General features: G+C 46.7%; 1 protein-coding gene across 1 annotated transcript; it reads right to left on the bottom strand.

Moving 5' to 3' along the window:
* Positions 1-1,134: 1,134 nt before the first annotated feature.
* LOC121861112 lies at positions 1,135-1,611 on the bottom strand. The gene has a single exon (XM_042358675.1). The coding sequence runs from the start codon at positions 1,609-1,611 to the stop codon at positions 1,135-1,137; it is 477 nt and encodes a 158-aa protein (XP_042214609.1).
* Between the last annotated feature and the right edge of the window lie 24,573 nt (positions 1,612-26,184).

Genomic DNA, 26,184 nt, shown 5'->3' with positions numbered 1-26,184 from the left:
AATGAATAGCGGTCAGGGACTGTCACCGCATTGAGTGTGTGGTAATCACCACAGGGGCGCCAGCTTCCGAGCTGCTTTTTGGGCACCATGTGCAGCGCCGATGACCAGGTGCTCTTTGATGGGCGGATTATGCCCAGGCTGAGCATCTGATTGAACTCCCTCCTTGCTATGTGGAGTCTGTCTGGTGCTAGGCGCCGAAAGCGGGAGAAGACTGGCGGGCCTTTGATCTCAATATGGTGGTATCACTTCATGTTTGAGTGGCAGAGGGCTGTCACTGTAATGTGTCAGAGACGGAAATTCTTCCAATAGCTTGATATCAGGGAAATTTTCTGGGTAGTTGGCTGTGAATCCCATAGATGCAATGGTGGTTGGCTGCCCGCTGACTCAGCACTGGGTGGTTGGAACACAGATCTTTTGGTGTTGCAAGTCGATTGAGGAACAGTAATGCTGCAGGAAAGCTGACATCAGCTACTAAGAACTTCCACATGTAACGTCGGCCAAGGTTGAGATCCAGCCTGACCGACTTGGAGTCATGGGTGTTGATGCAGGTATCATTTGCCGCCAATAGCTTGGTGGTTGATGTGGGTGTTGCTTGGCAGATGGGCTTCGGCAGGACACTGAACTGCACTCCAGTGTCGATCAAGAAGCATATACCTGTACAGTGATCTGTGAGGGGTTGAAGAGGTGGCCAGGTTCTGGCTCCCGGATGGTTGCCACGCTTATGACCGGGACGACTCATTTCCCGACCAAGAGCAGGGCATTTGGCAACGGAGGGCCCGGTCACCAAAGCGTCGATGGTAGAAGCACAGATTGTTGGACTGTCCTGACGATCTGCGGTCTGCAGGCGAGGGCGATCGGCTTGACTGCTGGTGACGCTGCCTTGAATTTCCACAGTGGCTGTCTGGGCGGTGTTGACATTCACAGGGAGGCCGTAATGCTATCTGGACAGAATTAAGGGCACGTGGCCGGCTGCTGGTTTTCCTCGGGCTGTGGAGACGACAACAAATGGTCTGGTGCCAAGGAAGGAGAGGTTTGTGGTGCTGGTGTCACGGACGAGACGCTGACGGTCATAGAACTAGACGCTTCCATGAAGCAGTCGGCAGACTCCGCCATGATGTCCAATGAGGTGTTCTCTCAAAACGTGGATAGTCCTGCCTGAACGTTGGATGGCAAACGCTGTAGGAACAACGGACGGAAAATGAGGTCTTCCGATGTGGTGCCTGTGGTGGAGAGCAAGTGGCGGAGGCTTCGCAGGAGCTGGGAAGGTTTGCGGTCGTTAAGGAATTCGCCCCATAACAACTGCTGCATACGCTGTCGAGACGATGTGCCCAGCCGCGCCCGTAATGCCAAACACAATTTCTGGAAAGGCGTCTCCGCCGGGGGTGCCGTGAGGATGTCGCGCACTTCCATGTTGACAGTAGGTGGTAGCTTCGACATGGCACGGTGGTACTTCATGGCAGATGCAGTTATTCGGCATGCCATGAAGTAGCTGCTGAGCTGCAGTAGCCAAAGCTCCAGGTCAGAGCCAATGAAGGCAGGACGGGCGACAGTAGACAGCACAGCAGCGTCGTCGGCAGCTGGAGCAGCACCGGATGTGCCTGGTATTGACATGTAACAGGACATGTAACATTTACCAGTTTATTGGTGTGGCTACGAGAACTGTGCTCTAACACGGAGCGAGAGTGAGTGGCCGTTTCGATGCCGCCCACCAGTATATATACCGGCTAACTGAAAGAAGCTATCTCGGCTCAAGTCTCGAACCAAGTTCAGCCACCTGACTCAACAACAGTTGCATGATCAAAATGGTTATTTACAACAATTATAGGCATTTGTTAACTATATTACATTACATAAATACATTATATTATTCTTCAGTCGCTACAATAACAAATCCTTTTTTGGTGGGGAGGGGGGGGGGGGTTACTGTACTGTGTACTGTAGGATGACAATTATAAAACAATTTCCCCTGTATGCTTGTATTTCAGGTGAGAATCGGTTATTAAACCATTATTTTGTACTGCTCAAAGACAGTTTCATATTTCCATATTTTATATCGCTAAAAGTAATGTTTCCCTAATTTCTTTACAGAATATTTGACTAGGCTAGTGACTAGTGATATTACAGTATTTCAATTCAGCATATGTACTGTATATGGTGAAAACGAAAGCTTTGTTTAGTGTTAAATATCAGTGTTGTTTATAACAATTCTCTGACAATAAAATATATTCCTGCATTAAAATTTTACATTCAGTTCTGTGGAACACAGTGCTGACTTATGTTGGCTTAGTACACCTGCGGCCGATCACTGATTACTTGTACCATTAAGTGGTTGACTAGTGTATAGAGGTTGTGGACCCCTGGTTTCGAGGGTTGACAACTAAGCTCCAAGCCAAAGCAATGGACATCGTGACAGCCCATCAGGATGTGCAGATTGTAGCTGGTGCTGTAAAGGAAATGTGGAGGACACCAACAAGCAGATTTACAGTAAGGCAGTTGACCATGCTACCAGTCTCAGTGTGTCAGTAGACACTCCCAAGATCTGTGGTCACCAGAAGAACAGGGCTAATGCACCATCTACCAATCCAGAGGTCTACTACAAAATCAACATGACAATATCATTTTTGGACCACTTGAGCCAGGCTTGAAAGCCACTTTAAAGATGGCCAAGAGGATGTAGTTCAGGGGTGAGCAGCCTTTCCTGAGATGGTGAAAAAACTGTCTGGTTGGAAAAATTCATTCAGGCAAAATATATAAAGAAATACTAACTGAGCTTTGACTTTGGGATGAGAAATGCAGTCAAATGGTCTTTATAGGTGAACCTCTCCCAGCAACTGCTGCTGAAACATTATCTACAGTATGTTTGACCCCATTATGTATCCTAACATTTACAAGGAAATGCAAGAAATTTGTGACTGGTTATGATGTTAGTAAACAAAGAGATAAACTAAAACCTAATAAGTCACCAGGTCCCGATGAGATATTTGCCAGAGTACCGTATACTGACAGATTCTGGGGTCACTAAGTCTAAGGGGATAACTTAACTCTATTCTTAATTTCTAAGGGTTGCTGCCACCAGACCCGCTCTGGGCAGTAACTCGTTAGGTAGCGGGCAGAGTGGACTAGGCATTGGGTTAGGTTTTTCATTGACCAGATCGATAAGGGGAAAGAAGGGTGAAACCATAACATGTCATAACTAGTTTATTCCTTATAAAACATACTGCATTCCGTTAAAATACAAGTGAGTTGGCCTTCCTCAGAAGAAAAACGATGATTTTGGTTACCCTGCTCGACAACAGACGTCTTACATTAATTGCGTGTCATCCACATACTTATTGCATAACAATGAGTGACCTCCTTACCTCGGTCATTCCTTCTTATAATAAAACTCAACACGTCAGACTGCTCCACCTGTATGGAATATGGCACCTTAGGTTATTATGCATCGTAACACCATCTCACCTCCCTGTAGCACCAGCTCAACACACCTGTTACACTCCACACCTGCAAGTATGGGACTCCTTGTAATTTCTAGGTACACATATCAGGCACCTCGTTCGCACACCGCCCTCGGTGGGTAGAGACGAGGGCTTCATCAAGAGACATATCAGTATTGTTTCTACGCCTGGTATTATAGGTCGCTCGAAGTGACGACCGCGGAGTTTCTCAAAGATCTCATTATGTATTCCTACTCATTTGTGGTGGTATGCTGGAATCCACAGGTTCACAGTGGAGTAGCATAGCTGGGAGTAGTCATTTCACATGGTGGGACGCTCACAGGGATAATGGTCCCCGTTCTGGTGAGTTCAGAGCGCGCGGGGAACCTATGTTGTGGAAGGAGCAGGCACGTATAAGAAATAATGCCTGATGGGCCGTTATCACACACCCTAACACATTACTATTTCACTTTATACATCAGGCAAAGTTTTAAGCCGTAATAACTGTTATATAAGTCTTGTTTTAGGGCTGAATACAGTCCGATGAAGTTCACTGACCTATGTTGGGGAAGGAGCAGTTACGTATGAAGGCCGATGTCCCCCGCTCCTCTCACCGACATAGGCCTACAGTTTCCAATCTTTAATTTTCACTTTGATTTCTTATGGTTCTCACTTGAACACTTTCCTGTATATTGTAACCTCATGTCTTATAAATACATATTTTATTCCTAAATTACATACTAGAATACGGTTCGGGTTTGACTGTTCCTGGGGAAATTAATTGGGCTATATCATTAACTCACACCTGGAGTCTGGGTACAAGGGACGCTGCCCTGAAACAAAAGCTGAAAGTTCATAGCGTGGGTATATCCACTTCACTTAAAATTGTAATTAGGGATCCTCCTCTCACACATTGCACTATTTGAACACAGACATAAAATTCTCTGATCACTGTACATGTCGTGGGTATACGTCACCCGAGGATATGAGGTGTATTAAGTTCACACCGATGCATACAAGATATTTCCTTTCAAGTATAGTTTCTGGGTCACTTCCAGCACTTCACATAGTTCTGATACATCTATCCTTTTTCCAGATCATTGTTCTCATGTATTTTCAGATGATATCTGCGGAAGTTATGTTCGCTAAACGTTAACAGACGTAAATAGTATGACCTTCAACCCACGATCTACACTTAGTCCTAAAGCACACTAGTCCGGATCAACTGGACTTTCCCAATCCTCTTATAGATACCTTGAGTTCTCCTTAATGCTATGAATACATACAATTAATATTATATAACCGTACCTGGGTACAATTCAACACATGATTCAGTAACATTGAGAAGGAGAGTTAGCTTTTATCAATGTTTCCCGTTTTCTGAGATTCTACAAGCGCTGTGGATTTGAATGTTATGTAGCATAATATGAATTAGAGGGAGTTTTTAGGAATGACTATGATGTGCACAGTACAACAGTATTAGTACGCCCTTGGCAGACTAGTTTAACATGTCATTAAAAACGGGTGTAGTACCAGAATCCTGGTGGATAAATAATGTGATACAGATTTTCAAGAAGGGAGATAGATTACTATCCTCCAATCAGTTTAACATCTATTGTAGGCAAATTGATGGAAGCAATAATTTGAAACTCAATTCGAAATCACCCGAAGCACAAATTAATCACTGATTCCCAGCATGGCTTCACAAGTGGGCGTTCATGTCTGACTAATCTTTTAACATTCTTTTCAACTGTTTTTGAGTCAGTGGACGACGGACATGATTATAATGTAGTATACCTCGACTTTAGCAAAGCCTTCGACATAGTCCCCCACGAAAAACTAATACGTAAAGTGGAGGCTCATGGAATTGGAGGAGATAGTCTAAAGTGGATTAGGGCGTGGTTACAGTACATAAAACAGTGAGCAAGCTTTAACGGCATTAAATCCAATTGGGGTGTCACTAGTGGAGTACCCCAAGGCTCAGTACTTGAACCATTACTATTTATTATACAGTATACAGTCTCTTCTCAACTTACGACGGGGTTCCGTCCCGACGACCAGGTCGTAAGTTGAAAAGGCGAAAATAATACATAGAAATTCTAAAATTAAATACAGTACAGTAAAAGTAATCAATAATGAAAAATTAATTACTTTTCTTTTATCCTCTTCACCAAAAGATCAGCTCGTTAGCAGCTTGGACGATCGGTCACATCTCTGTTACACACTGTTGGTAAGTACTGGGCATGCACCGGCTCCTGAATGTACCTGAATCCGCTCCAGTGTTGGTCAAGTCTCGTCTTGAAAGAGATCACACTCGGTGCCGTCACAACACTTTCTGGTAGATTGTCCCAAGAGTTCACAACTCTCACTCCGAAAAAGTTTGCCCTCACAGTTTTCTGGACTTGTGGCTTCTTCAATCTTGAGCTGTGACCCCTTGTGGGGCGAGCGTCCGCCAGCTCCAAGTAAGGACACTCAACTGAGTAGTGCCCCTTGAGATGCTTATACACCTCTATTAGGTCACCCCTTGTCCGTCTGTAGTATAAGCTAGGCAAGTTCAGGCGCTTCAATCTCTCAGGGTAGCTGAGGTCCCGAAGTGCAGGCACCAGTCTGGTGGCCCTCCTTTAAATATTTTCAACCAACCGACAGTCCCTAGCATATCTCGGGGACCAGACGGGGTGACAGTACTCCAGATGGGGAAGCACTTCATTCTTGAAGATCGTTACGACGGACGGACCATCTAGATATCTGGACGACCTTCTTATAAGACCCAATAATTTATTTGCCTGATTTACCTTCTCGCAATGGCCCGAGAACTTCAGCTCATTGTCAACATACACACCTGGGTCCTCACATTCAGTCTCAAATAGTGCAGTTTCTTCATCCCGTTGGGACATATGATACGCCTCCTTACCGTTGGTATGCCCCAGGTGCATCCTCGTACACTTCGTGACATTGAATCTCAGCAGCCATTTCTTCGACCATTCTTGGAGCCCAAAGAGATCCTTCTGTAGCTCTTCACAGTCCGCTTGGTTCTTCATTTCCCGAAATAACTTGGCGTCATCGGCAAACCTTTGTATGGAGGAGTGTACAACATCAGGCATGTCATTTATGAAACAAACAAACAACAACGGGCCCAATACACTGACCTGTGGTTTCCTGCTTGTGACAGGTATGGATAATGATTTCGTGCCATGAATCACCACACACTGCTTGCGGTCATGTAGAAAGTCTTCTATCCACGCTGGGACATTTCCCCGAATTCCGTACCCTTCCAGTTTAATTTTCAGCCTTTCGTGGGGTACACTGTCAAAAGCCTTGGCAAAATCTAGGTAAATAATGTCGATATTTCCACCCCGTTCCAGAATATGGGTTCAAATATCCAATACCTTGTGCAATTGTGTTAAGCAGGAGCGCCACGGCATAAAACCGTGTTGGCAATCCTTTACAAGGTTGTTTCGTAGTAGATGTTCCATCGCGGCATCTCTGATAATACTCTCAAGTACTTAACATATTATGCTGGTCAGGCTCACTGGTCTATAGTTGTTCGTGGAGTGACGATCACCCTTCTTGAAGATAGGACTCACATAAGCCACTTTCCTTTCACTGGGGACCTTTTGTTCATCCAGGCATTTACAAAACAGGATCTTCAGGGGCTCTGCAAGCTCGTTGCACAAATCTCTCTTAGCACTCTAGGATGCACCATGTCAAGGCCGGGACTCTTATGGATTTTTAGCTTTGACAGTTTATTTCTAATACTGTAGGGTTTCGTGATATTATGTTGTCTAGCACTCAGGATGGATGGAAACTCTAAGGTGGTGGTTTTCTTATATAATATAAGTTATATGATAGACAGTCTGGTGCTGGAGATGCCGTGTGGTGAGGAGCTGCTCAGTAGACACGTTCGGTGAGTAGCGTGTTGAAGGAGGTAGATGTGCAGGAGCTTCGTTAGAGAAGATGTTGCCTGTTGTCGGCCTCCAGGTCGAATGAGAACGGGACAGCGAGGAGCTTGCTTGGAGGAGGTGTTGCGTGTTCAGGAACCGAGAGCAGAATAAGAGAGCTGGTTGGTGAGGACGCTCAGAGAAGGAGAGCTGGTGGGTCGCCATGCTCGCCGGCGGGAGCGAGGACCGCCAGGCAGGCGGAGGAGAAGCGAGGGCCGCCAGGCAGCGGCGGAGGAGGATGTTGCGTGTTCAAGAAGAGAGGCCAGAATGAATCTCAATGGAGAGACAGAGCTTATATACACAGCAGCCGTGAGTCACCCGTGAGTCAACCGTGGGAAACCCCGGTCTTTTGACTCCGTTGCTAGGATACTGTGGCATCTGGTGACGCCCCCCTGGGCCGCTCGTTTGGTTGCTAGGGAAGACATAGCAGGTGGCATGCGGCTACGCAGTTGTAGGGGAGACGTCCACTACAATACCCTCTTCTGTGAACACAATGTGGGCCAGTGCTGTGTCGAACCGTCTGTCCTCAAACGCAGGAAGGTTAATCGCATCCTCTCTTGTGAACACCGAGGAAAAGAAGCTGTTCACTGCCTCAGCTTCATCCTGATCAGAATCTGCGTAACTACCATCTTCAAGCCTCAGATCTGATACTCCTACTCGCGTTTTTAATTTCGACTTTGCATAGCGGTAAAACGCCTTTGGGTTCGATTTGACTTCGCTTGCAACCAGCCTCTGGAACTCCTTTTCAGCCCTTCTACACTCTACCTTTGCTTGGTTTCTGGCTCTTGCATACATCCTCCTGTCCTCCTCATCGTTTGACCCAACCCACGTCTTGAAATTCTGGGTTTTCTTCTTAACTTCGTCGACCGCCTCATGGTTCATGTGTAGGGATCGCTTCGTATTCCTAGAGGCACTGGGTTTGGTCTTGGGCATATATTTATCGATCAAATGGGTCACTATACTAGTTATGATATTCAGCGTAGTGTCTGCATTCTTGTGCCTTAATAAGTCAGGCCAGTGGATACCCCTCATCTCTTCCCTCAACCTGTTGTAATTTTCCTTGTAATATTTGCAACTTGGCCTTCTTTATTTAGAATTTGTAGAATCCATGCTTTCTTTTTGAAAGGGAGAAATAGTGTTATATATGTGTATGTTTATATGCTGCCTTTAATGATTATATATACATTATATATTATGTTACTTCTTACCAAAGTTAGAATGTGTTTAGGCCTGTGTAATCACGAATGTGTTGGGCATGTGGTACGACAACAACAACAACAATAAACCACCTGAGTAAGAGTTATCATGTGGCTTCTCCTTCGCCCATTAAATCATGTAAGATACTACAATCAGACTCTCTGAGGTTTGGGCATCAAAATAATCTGCTTTCTGTAGTACTTGGAAACTCATGACTATTGTAGTGGACTCCATCCCCTACAAGGGACGACTGAGCTCCCGCGCGCCTACCAGCCAATCAGCATACAGCCAGCGGTGCCAGTAGACCTACTCTCCAGTGCGGACGCACACGTAGCAACGCTAAGACCAGAGTGCCGGGTGTGCCTGGCCTCCTCCTCTGTGATTGGCCCTCTCGCTACGTTCACCCCAAATCCTGATCCTCTTAAATTGTATAAATACGGCCATGGCTGGCCAGGAAGATTCGCCAGCCAGCCTTCGCCGTGAACGGACCTCTCTTCTGACCCTTCACTGCTAAGCAGCCAGCCTTCTTTCTACTGTTGACGACCTGACTACAACTCGACCTCTCTGTCTACCACTGGCCTTCCCAGAAATCTTTTTTCGGGCAACGCCCCTTGGGGGCCTCCGCCTTTGGAAACGACCACGACTGTCACCGGACTACCTCACGAGCGTTCAGGACTGTCAACTCTAGTTAGCCCTCCCCACGGGTAGAGTGAGTGACCCACACTCCTGCTGGAGGGCAGCTATTGATTGGCAGTACTGACGTGGTTTGAGGTCTTTCTCTCTTGCTTAAATCCTTCCTTACTTACCCTGGCCGAGGCACCTGCTTATATTTAAGTATTCGTGCTAGAGCCCCTCCAGTGGAGCACACCTCACAGTAGGTGGGATTGTGTGTGTCCGTTGGAGGTCGGGGGAACACAGGCCAATCCGGCAGTGGAAAAACAGTGATAGTGCAGTTACACCACTGTCCGGGGGTCGCCTATAGGCACACTAAGAAGGGTCTTCAATAACCTTCTTTATCACCCACAATTATATGCTAGGAAGACACAAACAAATAAACCAATGGCTACCAAGGTTAGACTCAAGATTATAGACAAGAGAACAGCCCCTTCACGTTCTCAGATAACTGAAACAGCGTATGGTACACTCAATGTACCCTTCACAAGGATTTTCTCGTCGAACGATGGATACACTGCAATATGCAGGGACTACAGGGATGCGGATACCATTCTGAGCCCTGAGGGAATGCAAGCCTTTGGAGACATAGGACTCCAGGTCATTATGCCACCAGAGGTTAAAGCAAAAAGATCAGTATTTGTACGTGGACTTGACTACGAATTTGGAAAGCACTCGGCACAAGAAATAAAAGAAGAACTAGAAATAAAAAACAACTGGTTAAAAATCGAAGAAGTGGTAAAAATAAAGCAATACACTCATTGCCTAAAGCTGAGATTCACTGACACTTCAATGGCAGACAAGGCCCTGGAATCTGGAATCTTAGGGTTCAACATGTCAGTACTCCCTAAACAACTAGAAAGGGAGAAATATGTTAATATTCTCACCTGCTTTATCTGCTATGCACATGAATCACATGCAACAAAAGACTGTCCTCAAAAGGAACTTAAAATATGCTCTGAATGTGCAGAAGAAGGCCATACCTTCCGGGACTGCAAGAATCAATCCAAAGCATGTATAAACTGTAAAAATCAGAAGGAACCAGGATATAAGACCCACAGAACCCTAGCAATGGCCTGTCCATACAAAAAGAAAATAATAAATGAAAAAGTAGCAAAGGAAAAACAACAACAAGAACAGAAGGAGAATACAACATATGCTGCTATTGCAAAGAAAGTAGTTGAAGAAACAACACAACCACAGAATACCACCAAAATTGTACTGAGCGAAATACGAGACTACAAAGTGCTCATCTGCCTATTATACTCTCACATAATGAACATAGGGAACCCAGGCACGTTCGAAATAGAAATGAACAAAATGCTTGGAAGAAACAATCTCCCAACAATGAGTTTCCCAGCGAACCCAGCTTCCGGATCTGTGCTACAAGCGTCCCGCTTAACCAACCCAGATACACCACAGGAGACAGTCAACGCAGAAGAAAAAGGAGCAACGGAGCAAACACCAGCCGCAACAGTACACGAAACAAACGAAGCTGACAAGGCAAAGTCACAAATGATTGAAACATCCACCCAAAGTACAGCAGAGAGGCAGGACCTTCAAAATAACATCCAAAGAGAGACAGGAGCCGTAAGGAAAAAAGTCTCAACAGCAACCATGGATACCCAGGGCGAGGAAACGCTACTGACTTTAGAATGTGCAGATGACTGTGAACTACAGCTTCACTGGTGTGACAAAATATTTATCCCTAATGAATGCAAAACGATGCCAGACATTATACAAGCCATAACGAAACAAGAACTAAAATGGACCTACTCTAACGACAAATACTCTGAAGCACTAGTGGAAGCTTACCTGATAAACCAAAGGATTAAAATAAGGAGACATAACTTCAAAAAAGAAGAACAATGGAAATTCCAAAGAATCCGTAACGGACTGGTTCCGGACAAGAGATCGCCATCCGAGCAACAAACAAGAAACAAAAAATCAAAACACAATGAATAAAGAAAAACCCAGAACACTTACCATCATACAACACAACGTCCGCAACTGGGAAACAAATAAAAACAACCTTGCAAACACATACCTCAGCATTGATCCGGACATAATTTTAATAAATAGTCACGGCAATTCAAATTCCAAGAAAATAAAAATATTTGGATATACAGCCTACCAAAGAAATAAAACAGAAGAATTAAATGATGGCGTGGCCATTGCTGTAAAACACATACTCAAACATCAAATCATCGACGAATTCCAGGATGAATTCCTGGGAATCAAAATAACTACCACACTAGGAGAAATAGCAATAGCCACAGCATATTTACCGCCAAGACGGAACTACCTGCCGGCCCCAGACTTGATAAAACTATTGAACTACAACTGCCCAACATATATAATAGGAGATCTGAACCCAAGACATCCAATATTCGGCCACGGAAACAGGAACAGGGTGGGCACTGCACTGCATACCATAATGAACACAGGGAAGCTGATCCACCTAGGACCACACTTCACCACATTCATTGGCAATAACAAAACAACAACCCCAGACAAAGTCTTCACCAATAACAAGGCATTCTTGAATTACCATATAAAACAAGGACCACTAACTACCAGCGACCATATTCCAATGATAATAAAACTATCCACAAGCCCAATCCAAGTACCAACAACCCCACGTTTCCAAATGCAAAAAGCAGACTGGGAAGGCTACAGGAAGCAACTAGAACAAGTTAATATCCCAGATCTCCAAGGCAAAACACTAGAAGATATTGACAACGAAACAGATACCCTTATACGTAACATCAAAAAGGCAACAGAGAACAACATACCAATCACAACATGTCGAACGCTACCACACATCAGGACATCCCATGAATTGCGAATGCTCCAAGTACAATACAATAACATAATGACGTACATACAAAACTATCCACCAACAACAGAGCTTATTAGAAACTTAAGGCAAATACAACAAAAGTTAAGAGATGAAAGCCTGATAGCACACCAACAGATATGGAACGAACTAATAAACAACCTGGATACCACAAGAAATGACAAGAACTTCTGGCAGAACGTAAACAAAATTCTAGGAAACGACAAGCCTCAACAAAAGTACATAAAAGACCAAAACGGGAAAAAACTCTTTGAAGAAAAAGAGATAGAATCCGCATACAGGAGAGAATGGAAAAAAGTATTTCAAATATCAGAAGAAGAAAATGAGGAATTTGATGAGGAACACGAAAATCACATCTGCAGAGAAATGGCTGAAATGATACATAGGATAACCCCATACCATGTGGTGGACAAAACCAGGCTCAACCCGATAGAACCAATTACAGAAGGAGAACTGCTACACTACATCAGGCACACTAAAGAAAAAGCACCAGGATTTACAAAAATCACAAGAAATATGATCCTATACCTACCCAACAACTGCACACAAGGCATCCTTGAAATATTTAACTCAGCTTTGGCAAGTGGATACTTCATTGATGCATTTAAAAACGCAAAACTCATATTCATACCGAAACCAGCCAAAGACCACACCCAAGTAATTAACTACAGACCGATTTCCCTACTCGAAGTTATAGGAAAACTATTTGAAAAGGCAATAAACAAGAGAATCAGAAAACACAGAAGTGAAAACGGACTACTAAACCCCAGACAACATGGATTCACTGAAAAAAAGGGAACACACACTGCACTAGCCATAATCACGGAAACGTTAGCCAACAAGAAAGCAGAAAGAAACCAAGTCAACATTGTACTAAGAGACGTTAAGAAAGCGTTCGATAAAGTATGGCACCTAGGATTAAAATTTAAACTGCTTCAATTAAATTTTTCAGAACCAATAGAAAAAATCGCCTGTGACTTCCTAGACGATCGCACGGCACAAATACAAATTGGCAGCTATATAGGACCAGTGGACCACCCATAAAACTGAAAAGTGGAGTACCCCAAGGCAGTGTCCTTTCACCCACGCTGTACAATATCTACACAGCAGACCTACCGGAACCAGCTCCCTACAGTGAATACATAAGTTTTGCAGACGATATCACACAAATCATCACATACCCTGGCAAATCAACAGCAATAATGGCACAACATACTGCCAATGCAATAGAGAACATCAACCAGTACGAAAAAAAGTGGAAGATACAAACGAACACCAACAAATTCAAAATAATCCCAATCGCTAAAAGGAAAAAAGACCCCATTATAGTAGACAACAAAGTGATTCCATATGCCATGGAAGGCACTGTCCTAGGGCTGAAGATAACAACAAAAGGCTACAAAACATTCATCACCGAAAAACTTGCAAAAACCAGAAACATGGTAATTAAATTAAAACGCTTCAGAAGTCTGTCAGCAAAAAACAAGTTAAAGTTATATAGAGCCTTTGTCCAATCCCGACTAGTATATCCGCCAATTCCCCTACATGCAATAAAACAAACAAACATAAAGAAACTGCAGACAATTCAAAACTTAGCCCTAAGGGATGTATATAACATCAGATATCCTGACATAGTCACCAACCGTCAACTACACCAACGAGCGCAAATAGAACCCCTAAACGTTTACCTACACGAACACTCAAAAAGAATATGGACAAAGTTAGAAGAAATAGAGCCAGGACCAATCAAAGAATGGATGGAAGAGACAGAAGACGGAAGAAGAGAACACTCGTGGTTCCCTAAAAGTAAAAGAAGAGCCCTAGAACCCACGCCAACTCCACTCTATTAAAAGATGCAACGTTACCCCAGTGACAACCTTGGCAGCCCTACCACTTACAACATTAGATCATAAAAAGACGGGATGTTCTTGACAGAAACACAAGTACCTGCCCTAGACTCTTCACCATTGGCTAGGACATAAGACCCGTAAATGTAAGGCATAAAATTGCAATATTTGTTAAACATACAAACACCTGACATAAATATAATACCTAAGACGAAAATTAGCTGAAACACAAACATGAGAAAACAGAAGCACTTGGGTTGAGCCCCAAGACCTAGCATTCTACTACTATTTTCCAATTTCCTCGCTTTTCTTCTGCACTATCCACCAACCCCAAGTCCCTCCAAATTCCACCATTATTCTTCAAGTCCAGTTCCCGCACCACCAATCTATGCACCTGCATCAAGATTTCTTCATACTTTACTTCATCCATCGATCGATCGATCGGAAGACCATTCTACTCTGACCTACAGGACCAGCAAGATCTCTCTCCAGCACCTCACCACCCAGCTTCCTCAGAGAGCTCCTCGCCCTACAGGAACTCTGAGCAAGCTGCTCCTCACCTAGTAACTCCTTAGTACTGCTCTGTACAACAATATGTATACAGAAAACGCATCGTGAGTTTCTATTCTACCTCATTCCTGAGTGTGAGATATCTACATGTACGTACGTTTGCGTGGCCATACAAAGAGAAAATAGACATCTAAAGAGAATTGACTACTGGCCACACCACAGTACGCCACAATTGGTGACCCTCGGAGCTGTGAACACCACACTCCCTCTGCTGCTGCTTTTTCCCGGAGCTGTGAGGATCGCTGCCTACTGCCAGCCCGGGCCAACTGCCCTACCTGCTACTCCACATCTCACGACCGTAAGATTTATAAAGCATTAGTCTGTTCTCCCCACTGGCGATGTGAGTGACCCACATCACAGCTGGAGAGCAACTATTGTGCGATATTCCAAACGTGGTTTGAGCTCTTTTGCCTAGTTTCCTATTTTTCTTTTGTGTTTTTGGTTCTGGCCTAAGGACCTGCACCCTAAAAAGTGTATTCATCCCGAAGTCCCCCCTGCAACTGTTCACCTCCCTCCCAGGAGATTGTGAACACGGAAGGGGGTCGGAACAAGCTCCCATCCCTCATCCTTCCCTAACAGGTTTAACGCACTTCCGCAAGAATGGACGGATGGATCTATCTACCACCCTTCAACCACAACGTCGAGGACTGGTTAGTTCATGTGGAAGCAGCCCTCGTCGGCTCACAAGCGACTGACGAGCAAAAGTACGGCGCCCTGCTCTGTGCCTTGCCCACGGAAGTCGCCACGCAGGTCTCACAGACCATTGCCAACCCTCCAGTTGTCAACAAATTCGCTAACCTGCGGGATGCCTTGAGGACGCGTTATCAACAGACCAGCCCCAATCTCCTGCAAGACCTATCCTCTATCTCCCTCGGAAACTCAACCCCGGGACGTCTCTGGGAGGAGATGTGTCGGCTGAACTCCCGTCACACAGACAGACTCCCCGACTCTATCCTGCGCCAACTTCACGCACAGAAGCTCCCCATAATGGTGCACGTCACCCTGTCTGCAGTAGATTACTCTGCGACACCAGAACTCTAAGCACCCTCTGCAGACAGGATATTCAGTGATTGCGCTGCTGCAGGTCTCGCCGCTGCGAACAACCCAACGACCACACCAGTACTTACCCCCGAACTTGTAAGCCGGGTCATCAACCCTCAGCGGAGCAATACCTCATAAGACATAAAGGACCTGTTGCAGACTTTGAACCGCAGGATGGACACCATTGAACAGTTCTGCTTCTCCAGGCCTGCTGCTGGGCCTGTTCCCGATTCACGCACCGTGCCCTACAATCCCATGCCTGCTGCTGGGCCTGCTCCTGGCTCACGCACCGCGCCCTACAATCCCACGCCTGCTAACGGGCCTGTTCCTGGCTCACGCACCGCGCCCTACAATCCCCGACGCACATTTCCTGCCCCGAAAACCGCCGCCAGCCCCCAGTACAACGGATCTACCCTATGCTGGTATCACAGACGTTTCGGCGCCAATGCTCAACACTGTGAGCCCCACTGCACCTACCCGGGAAACGGCAACAACGGGGATTGGTAGACGCCTCAGCCCCCGTTCCTTTAGGCGTCTCACTACTGAGCATCACCGACCGCACCTCCGGCACAAAATTCCTCGTCGACACAGGTTCATCGGTCAGCATTATCCCTCCCTCACTACAAGACACGTCAAAGCAACCCTCTTATGACCTGTTCGCTGCCAACTGTACCCCCATCGCCTCCTATGGTGTACGCACCCTCGCCTTAGACCTCGGTCTGCCCAAGACTATGCGTTGGTTATTTGTGATCGCAGACGTGTCTCAACCCATTCTTGGCTTCGACTTCCTCACCTTCCACAAGCTCGGCGTCGACCCAAGCCATCTTTGCCTCATCCATGAGCCTACAGCACGCAAGATCCAGGGTTCTCGTGCCAAACACACCGACACTATCACCTGTCTCGCACCTTCCAACGAGTTCTCCTCCCTGCTCGACGAATTCAAGGAGCTTTTCTCACCCTGAGTCTCTCTACCCCCACCACCTACGTCGGGAATTTTCCACCACATCGAAACCGAAGGACCACCAGTCTTTTCACGCCCTCGCATCCTGTGACCTGAGCTCCTAAACACAGCCAAGGCAGAATTCAATAAATTACTGCAAGACGGCATCATTCGTCCTTCAAAGAGTCCCTGGGCATCGTCTCTTCACATGGTTCCTAAGCAAACACCCGGCGAGTGGAGGGTGTGTGGCGACTACAGAGCCCTGAACCTCGTCACCAAACCTGACAGGTACCCTATTCCGCATGTCCAGGACTTCCACCACAAACTTCATGGCAAGACTCTTCTCGAAGATCGACTTGGAGCGTGCCTTCCACCAGATCCCAGTAGCACCTGCAGATACCCAGAAGACAGCCATCACCACTCTGTTCAGACTCTTCGAGTATACTTTCATGAGTTTTGGCCTATGCAATGCAGCACAGACTTTCCAGAGGTACATGGATCATATGCTTTGCGACCTCGATTTTGTCACCGTCTATATTGACGACATCCTCGTCGCATCTTCGACGCCTGCTGAGCACCACCACCACCTACAACTCCTTCTCCAACGCCTGCAGAACAACAACATGAAAGTTCATCCTGCTAAGTGCGTCTTTGAAGCCTCCGCCATCGATTTCCTCGGTCACAGAGTCTCGCCCAGTGGCATACAACCCCTACCACAGAAGATAACTGCGATTAGGGAGTTCCCCAAACCTGAAACGGCGAAGAAACTCCGAGAATTCCTGGGTTTAGTCAACTACTACCACCGCTTCATTGACAAAGCTGCCACCGTCCTAGTCCCCCTCTACGACCTTCTCAAGGGACTCCCAAAGAAGTCTCACAAGCCTCTCATGTGGACTCAAGAGGCTGTTACGGCATTCACCACTATCAAACAACACATCAGACGCCTCACCCTCCTGGCCCACCCTGCACCTAACGCCCGGGCCACTCTCACAATAGAGGCTTCTTCTACTGCAGTGGGCGCCGTCTTACAGCAGGAAATCAACGGAATTCTCACGCCCGTTGCTTTCTTGTCGCAACGGCTTCAAACACCACACCTCAAGTACAGCGCCTTTGATCGAGAACTCCTGGCCATATATCTGGCTGTCAAACATTTCCAGCACTTCCTCGAGGCCCGTCAGTTCACCATCTTCACTGATCACAAGCCCCTCATCCACGCCTTTGCTTCAGCTTCCCAGTCACATACACCTCGTGTCCTGCGCCACTTGGCTTACATCTCGGAGTTCTCCAGCGACATCCAACACATTAAAGGCAGCCACAACGAGATCGCCGACGCCCTCTCTCGTTGTATATCCAACATTCTTCCCTTATCGCCACCCATTGTTTATGGGCAGCTCGCCGTGGCTCAAGAGAACGATGAAGACCTGGCAGCATACAAGAGATCCCCCTCAGGCCTCACACTCCAAGAACTCCCTGTTCCTGGCATGAACATAAAATTGTGGTGCGACGTATCCTGTGGGCAGTCTAGACTGTTCGTGCCTCACGTCCACCGCCGCGCTGTTTTCGACAGCATCCATGGTCTCAGCCACCCGGGTGTGCGGGCCTCCCAGCGCCTCCTCACGCAACGTGTCGTCTGGCCCGGCATCAAGACTGATACTAAGAAATGTGCTGCCCAGTGCCTGGCCTGTCAGTCCTCCAAAATACATCGTCACACACGGGCCCCTTTAGAAACCTTCCCTATACCCAAAGGACGTTTCCAAGTAGTGCACCTCGACATCGTGGGAGCTCTTCCATCATCCTGTGGTAGCACCTACATCTTCACCTGCATCGACCGTTTCACCAGGTGGACAGAAGCCATCCCCATGCCCAATGCTACAGCAGAGTCTACCATCCGCGCCTTCATGTCCGGCTGGGTTCCCGCTTCGGCCCCCCCGCTACTGTCATCACTGACCGAGGAGCCCAGTTTGAGTCACAACTCTGGCACAGCCTCCTACAGTTCCTCGGCACGACTAGGCAACGCACCACAGCATACCACCCTCAAGCCAACGGCATGGTAGAGCGGTTTCACCAGCAGCTGAAGGACGCACTCAAAGCACAGCACAACCCTTACAGCTGGACGGATGCGCTACCCTTAGTACTCCTCGGCATCCGTGTTTCATACAAGGAGGATATGGACTGTAGCCCAGCAGATCTCACCCGAGGCGAGCCCCTTCGCCTACCCGGAGATTTTTCACTCCCTCCTGACCTCCGCCAACCCACTCCTGCCGTTCGTCACGACTTACTCCAAAAACTGTGACAAGCAGTTTCTGCATTCAGAGCCACAGCTCCACGCCAGCCTCCTCGGCGTCCTGAACACATCCCTCCTGCACTACTCACTGCCGAGTATGTTTTCGTCAGGCATGATGCTCACCACAACCCACTACAACGCCCCTACGATGGACCCTTCCAGGTTGTTTCCCGTTCAGCGAAGTTCCTGACGATTATCCGGAATGGCAGACACGACAACGTCAGCATAGACCGAGTCAAACCGGCCACCTTACCCGTTGGGTCCCCAGCCCAGCAGCAATCCCCACAAACTACACCAGCGCCAGTCTACCCGCCGTTACCACCTGCGCGAACTACACCTGCACCAGTCTACCCGCAGTTACCACCTGCAGCAGTACCCCGCCCACGACATTTCTGGGCACCCTATTTCCATCCTCAGGTACCTGCTGCTCCTGTCGTGGACCCTCCTCCTGATGTGGACCCTCCTCCTGACGTGGACCCTGCTGCCGTCCTGGACCCTGTTGCTGTCATGGACCATCCTCCTGACCCAGCCAGACCCCGCCCACGACATTCCTTGGCATCCTATTTCCACCCTCAGGTACCTACTGCTCCTGTAGTGGACCCTCCTCCTGACGTGGACCCTGCTGTCGGCGTGGACCCTGTTGCTGTTATGTACCCTTCTCCTGACATGGACCCTGCTGCCGTCATCGACCCTGTTGCTGTCATGGACCCTCCTCCTGACGTGGCCCCGACTCCTGACCCAGCCAGACCCTGCCCACAACATTTCTGGGCGCCCCTTTTCCACCCTCAGGTACCCACTGCTCCTGTCCTGCACCCTGCTGTTGTCGTGGACCCTGTTGCTGCCATGGCCCCTACCCGTGACCCAATCTGCCCAGCCAGTGACGTTGCCCCTGAGGTGACAGGAGCACAACAACCATTGCCTGTACAACCTCCTCTAATCCAAAATCCTCCTCCCCCTGATTCTCCCACAGGTTTTGTGTCACTAGACGGAGTCGTCACCCATAGTGGTCGAGTGGTACGTACACCTGCCCGTTATGTGTCACTTGTGGGACACAACCCTGTCAACCTCCAGCCTCCCGCCGTGCCCGGAGGGGAAGGGGAGTATTGTAGTGGACTCCATCCCCTACAAAGGACGACTGAGCTCCCCCGCGCCTACCAGCCAATCAGCGTACAGCCAGCGGTGCCAGTAGACCTACTCTCCAGTGCGGACGCACACGTAGCAACGCTAGGACCAGAGTGCCGGGTGTGCCTGGCCTCTTCCTCTGTGATTGGCCCTCTCGCTATGCTCACCCCAAATCCTGATCCTCGTAAATTGTATAAATACGGCCATGGCTGGCCAGGGAGACCATTCTACTCTGAACTACAGGACCAGCAAGATCTCTCTCCAGCTGTACTGCGCACATCATTGTCATTCCTTAAAACCCCATTTAATTCATATTACGCTATATAACATTCAAATCCACCGCTCTTGTAGAATCTCAGAAAACGGGAAACACTGTTAAAGGATAACTCACCTACTCAATGATACTAGACCATGTGTTGTATTGTACCCAGGTACAGTTATATCATATTAATTGTATGTATTCATAGCATTAAGGAGAACTCCGGGTATCCATAAGATGAATGTTAAAGTCCAGTTGAGCCGGACTAATGTACTGTAGTACTAAGTGTGGATCAGGGTTTGGAGGTTATACTATTTACGTCTGTGAACGTGTAGCGAACATAACTTCTACAGATATTATATGAAAATACATGAGAACAATGATCTGGAAAAAGGATTAATGTATCAGAACTCTGTGAGGTGTTGGAAGTGACCCAGAAACTATACTTGAAAGGAAATATCTTGTATGCGTCGGTATGAACTTAATACACCTCGTAGCCTCACGTGACATATACCCACGACAGGTACAGTGATCAGTGAATCTTATGTCTGTGTTCAAATAGTGCATTGTGTGAGAGGAGGATCCCTCATTACAGTTTTAAGTGAAGTTGATACACCCCCGCCATGAACATTCAGCCTTTGTTTTAAGCCGCGTCATGTACCCGCCTCGGGTGTGCCGCGTTGATATTATAACCCAATGAATTTACCCACGAACTAGCAAACCAAGACCTTACCTTAGTGTGTAATTTAGGATTAAAATATATGTTTATATGGTATGAGTGACAATATACCGAAAAGTGTTCAGGTGAGAACCGTAAGAAATAAAAGCAAAAATTAAAGATTGGAAACTGTAGGCCTATGCAGTGACGAGCGGCAGGGCACTGCCCTCAGTACCCTCCGTTCTACCGTCACCTCAGGTCAGTGTCCTATCGGGCTATATCCCGCCCTATAATTAAGGCTTATATAGAAGTTATTACAGTTTAAAGCTTTGCCTGATATATAAGTGTAATAGTAATGTGTTAGGGGGTGTGATAACCGCCCGTCCGGCATTATTTCTCAGTACCCTCCGTTCTACCGTCACCTCAGGTTCCATGCGGTCGGAGTGCCTTGCTGCCCGGCAGCCATTATCCCTATGAGCGTCCCAACAGGTGGTGACTGCTCCCAGCTATGCCACTCCACTGTGAACCTGTGGATTTCCAGCACACTACTCCAAATGAGTAGTAACAAATAAGGAGACTGTGAGAAACTCTGCGGTCGTCACTTGGAGCGACCTATAATGCCAGGCGTAGAAATAGTACTGGTATGTCTCTGGGTGAAGCCCTCGTCTTTACCCACTGAGGGCGGTGTGCGAACGAGGTGCCTGTTGTGTATACCTAAAAGTTACAAGGAGTCCCATACCTGCAGGTATGGAGTGTAACATGTGTGTTGAGATGGTGCTACTATGTATGATAACCGACGGTGCTAGATTCCATACAGGTGGAGCAGTCTGAGGTGTTAAGGGATAGTGTAAGAAGGAATGACCGAGGTAAGGTCACAGATTGTTATGCAATAAGTATGTGGATGACACGCCATTAATGTAAGACGTCTGGTGCCCATCTGGGTAACCAACATTTTCGTTGTTCTTCTGAGGAAGACCCATTCAATTGTATGTTTTTTACCAGTATGCTTTATAAGGAATAGATTAATTAAGACATGTTATGGTTTCACCCTTCTTTCCCCTTATCGATCTGGTCAATGGAAAACCTAACCCAATGCCTAGTCCACTCTTGCACGCTACCTAACGAGCTACATGCTGTCCAGAGGGGGTCTGGTGGCAGCGACCCTTAGAAATTAAGATTAGAGTTAAGTATTTACCCTTAGTATTAGGGACTCCCAATCTGGCAGTATACAGCACCTCACCACCCAGCTTCCTCAGAGAGCTCCTCGCCCTACAGGAACTCAGAGCAAGCTGCTCCTCACCTAGTAACTCCTTAGCACTGCTCTGTACAACAATATATATACAGAAAACGCATCGTGAGTTTCTATTCTACCTCATTCCTGAGTGTGAGATATCTACATGTACGTACGTTTGCGTGGCCATACAAAGAGAAAATAGACATCTAAAGAGAATTGACTACTGGCCACACCACAGTACGCTACACTATCTCCAGGGGCGAGATTAGTACTTCTTCATTCTCATGACTATCTCCAAGGGCGATATTCGTACTTCATCATTCTCACTGTCATACTCAACACTCACATATTTGACAAGTTTTACTAACAATAAAGACAGTTGAAGCTTTCAACATCAGTCACAAGGGATCTTGAATGTTTCATCTGTAATCATACAGATCTAAGTTGACTCAAAAAATGGTGTTCGCACACTCATTCAAATTTACTTTATACAGAGGTTGGTTTCAGGAAGTTAGAGAAAATGGACAGCATCTAAGCTAGAGAAACTGTGTTTCTTCTTAGGGACAACTCACCAGTTATCCACATGTTTTGTGGGCGTGGACTATGACACGAGAACACAAAGTGGGTCAGTTCTGTGTCAAACTGTCTTTCCACAAACACAGGAAGATACACCCTTTAGGCTTGGGTCGGGTCGTGTTGCGTCTCTGTAACAAAGTGTGTTTGGCACTCGGGTCTTCGTTGTTGAGCAGCAGAAATTGGACAGTGATTACAAAAGATCATCAAGATCGTCTTAGTGATGTTAAAGTGTAAATCGATGTAGGATTTTTGATGCTAGATGCGATTGTATTTTTGAAAACTCAATCTCCACCTAGTTGGAGGTACAGCCCAGGTCAAGAGGCATACAACCACAAAATCATTGCCATAAGACAAAACTGTTTTTTATTTTTATACGGAGTTGTGGTCATGGCTGTGATAAAGGCCAACCAGGGAGTGTAGTACTGCGCCTTTAGTTAAATCAGTTCATAGTGTCATCAGTGACTGCGGAAGAGGTTGTAAATAACAAAGTGAATACAAATTGGCAAGCAAGCTGGAAAGGCACCACTGCCAGTTGAAACCAAGTCGTGTTGTAGGTGCCACAGAGACTTTAAATTTTATTTTGTTTGTGTGCTTTCTCATGGACTGAAACTGTGCCTACAATTACACCATTCACAGGGAGATACAATGTACACAAGGATAGCACAAAGAGATATAGTCGTCGATGAGAACAGGAAAAGAAAGTATAAGGAAATACTAGTTAAAATAAAAAATAAATAAAATCAACAAGCTTGGCTATCCTTAAAGGCATTCTATTACTGCCCTAAAGAAAGATGTATTTTATTTTTCTGTGTTTCTAAAGGACTGAGTGGGCATATAAAATCCGTTATTCATAGCAAAATGCAGTGTACCTAGAGATAGTGTAGTGGAGGCCTTATACTGCCAGATTGGGGTCACTAATCCTAAGGGGGAATACTTAAATCTAATCTTAATTTCTAAGGGTCGCTGCCACCAGACCCCCTCTGGACAGCATTGGGTTAGGCTTTTCATTGACCAGATCGATAAGGGGAAAGAAGGGTGAAACCACAACCTGTCTTAGTCCTTTCAAATGTTCCTTCTACTCACTTCAGTTCATTTTTGGTACTACCTAACCACAGTTCTTCTTGGTAGCATGTCGATGGTCTAGGCACATGGGTAGTGTAATTCTCATATATCAGGGTCACTTGGACGGAAATAAAGGTAACTACTGTGGGAGAAATGAATACTCCTAAAATTCTCAAAGAACAAGTTTATTAATATAAAATCAAAGGGGAAAATAGATGTTATTAACATATAACTACCAGGCTCAACTCCAGGGCCTATTGCAGACTCTGTATTCCTTATTTACTTACTTTCTTATTTACTCAACAGCAATTACTCAGATATTACACTCTTACCGTGCACACAATAACTGGTGTCACCTTACATTACATCGCAGGACCAGTTCCTTGTCCTTACTCCCAATACACTAATACTGATACACACACCGACATGGGTCCACCACCCAACATGGGGTAATTATTAACAAACACATACAACCACACTGTGGACCTGGACCATAACTCCAAGGCCTGTCCCAGGGTATAGCACTGGCGCCTCTAACAACTACTGTTGTGGTCTGTTACACTCCAACACGAGGTGGGTCTGGGGTCCTTGGCCCACGAGGTAGAGTGGAGCTGATAAATCATGCCGAATCAGCACCATCACTCCTATATTGACCACTGCTGGGTATCCACCGGCTCCGAGCGACCGGTGGGTTTCAATTAAGCCCACCCTCGATCTGGGAACGAAGGTGAAAGATGATATGGGAGGTTTTTTGGGGAAGCATGGTGGGTCACAAACAAATCTTCAGTCTCGCCACGTCAGATATTTACATTATATTACTTCGTACACTGGTTGAATGACAATTCCACTGTTAAAGCATGAACACTGATATTCACTACAATAGACTGAATCAAACTGAATGCTGATAAACACAGAACATACCTGGTAACGAAGGTGAAAGATGATATGGGAGGTTTATTCCTCCCGCCTCGCACTGGTTTATATACCCCTGAGTTGCCAGCGATCGCTACTCACGCAATGACAGAAATTACAAACAATCTAAGGATGACCTTCAGTTGACAAAGGTTTGGCGAATTACTAAAGTTGATTTACACAGACTAATTCAAGGTTGTGTTTGCCAGTAGAGAGTGCAATAAACGTAGTGACAACTGTGTTCGAAGGCGGGACTTACTGGGAGTGATCCTGAGGGTAAAACAGATGGGAAAAACACGTCTCTCCTGAGATTCTACAAGCGCGGTGGATTTGAATGTTATGTAGCGTAATATGAATTAAAATGGGTTTTTAGGAATGACAATGATGTGCGCAGTACAGCCTCCCCTACAAACGCCACGTGTCGCTGACTGGCCGACCCCTGCGAATTGCTGGCGTATCCCTCGTGGTCAAGATCAGGTAACCAGTGACGCCGAACAAAGCGGGGGCCTTCCATCAAGCCACGCCTACCGCGGTTATATAAGACCTTGTTGTGGATTTCCCCTCTACAAACGCTGTTTGTCGCTGAGTAGCCGACCCCGCGAATTCCCCAGTGTATGCCTCGTGGTCTGGGTCAACCAGCGCCGCCATACATCACGGAGGTCAACTACTAAGCCACGCCTAACCCCGCTATTTAAGACCTGACCTCGTGGTGACAACTCTCTTCTTCTAGCTACAGCCGCAGCAAGCAACACCTCCTCCTCCACCGCTGCCTGGCGTCCCTCGCTCCCGCCGGCGAGCATGGCGACCCACAAGCTGTCCTCCTCTGACCATCCTCACCAACCAGCTCTCTCTACATCACGCTTGTAACCACGCTGCCACTTCCCAGCACCAAACTGCATTGTACATCCAATACAACATGTATACAGAGAGCACATTGTGAGTTTCCTTTCTCCATCCCATCCTGAGTGTGAACCCAAACAAACGTACCCCACAACCTCACCTGGCCTTCATCGCTCTCTTTCTACTTACCGCCACCAACAAGCAACATCCCTCAACAGCTCCATACACACGCTCCCTCAGAAAGCTCTTCGCCCTACAGGAACTCTGAGCAAGCTTCGCCCGACTTAGTATCTCTTTAACACTGTGCTGTGCAACAATATATATACGAGAAACACTGTGATTTTCTATTTCTATCTCAATCCTGAGTGTTGCATATATTTCATGTACGTACGTTGTGAGGCCAAATAAGAGACCCTGACAACCTGCCACGACAGTACGCTACAAATGGTGACCCCTGGAGCCGTGAACACTACACTCCTTTCTGCTGCCTGACTCCTGGAGCTAAGAAGATCGTCCTGCCTGCTGCCAGCATAGGCCAACTGCCTTACCCGCACCACGTGCTACCCCACTCCTCCACGACGACACCACCTGCACCACGTGCTACCCCACTACGACACGACACCAACGGCACCACGTGCTACCCCCACTATGACACCATCTCACGACCGTGTGATACACTTCCGCAAGAATGGACGGACGGATCTCTCAACCGACTTTCAACCACAACGTCAAGGACTG

This window comes from Homarus americanus, unplaced genomic scaffold (genome assembly GCF_018991925.1).
Source record: "Homarus americanus isolate GMGI-L3 unplaced genomic scaffold, GMGI_Hamer_2.0 scaffold52806, whole genome shotgun sequence".
In the NCBI taxonomy this organism is placed as follows: Eukaryota; Metazoa; Arthropoda; class Malacostraca; order Decapoda; family Nephropidae; genus Homarus; species Homarus americanus.
This window is presented reverse-complemented; position numbering and strand designations above follow the sequence as displayed.

Bases quoted from the DNA above. Each gene is read 5' to 3' on its own strand.
- LOC121861112 (XM_042358675.1), bottom strand. From the start codon at position 1,611: ATGTCAATACCAGGCACATCCGGTGCTGCTCCAGCTGCCGACGACGCT.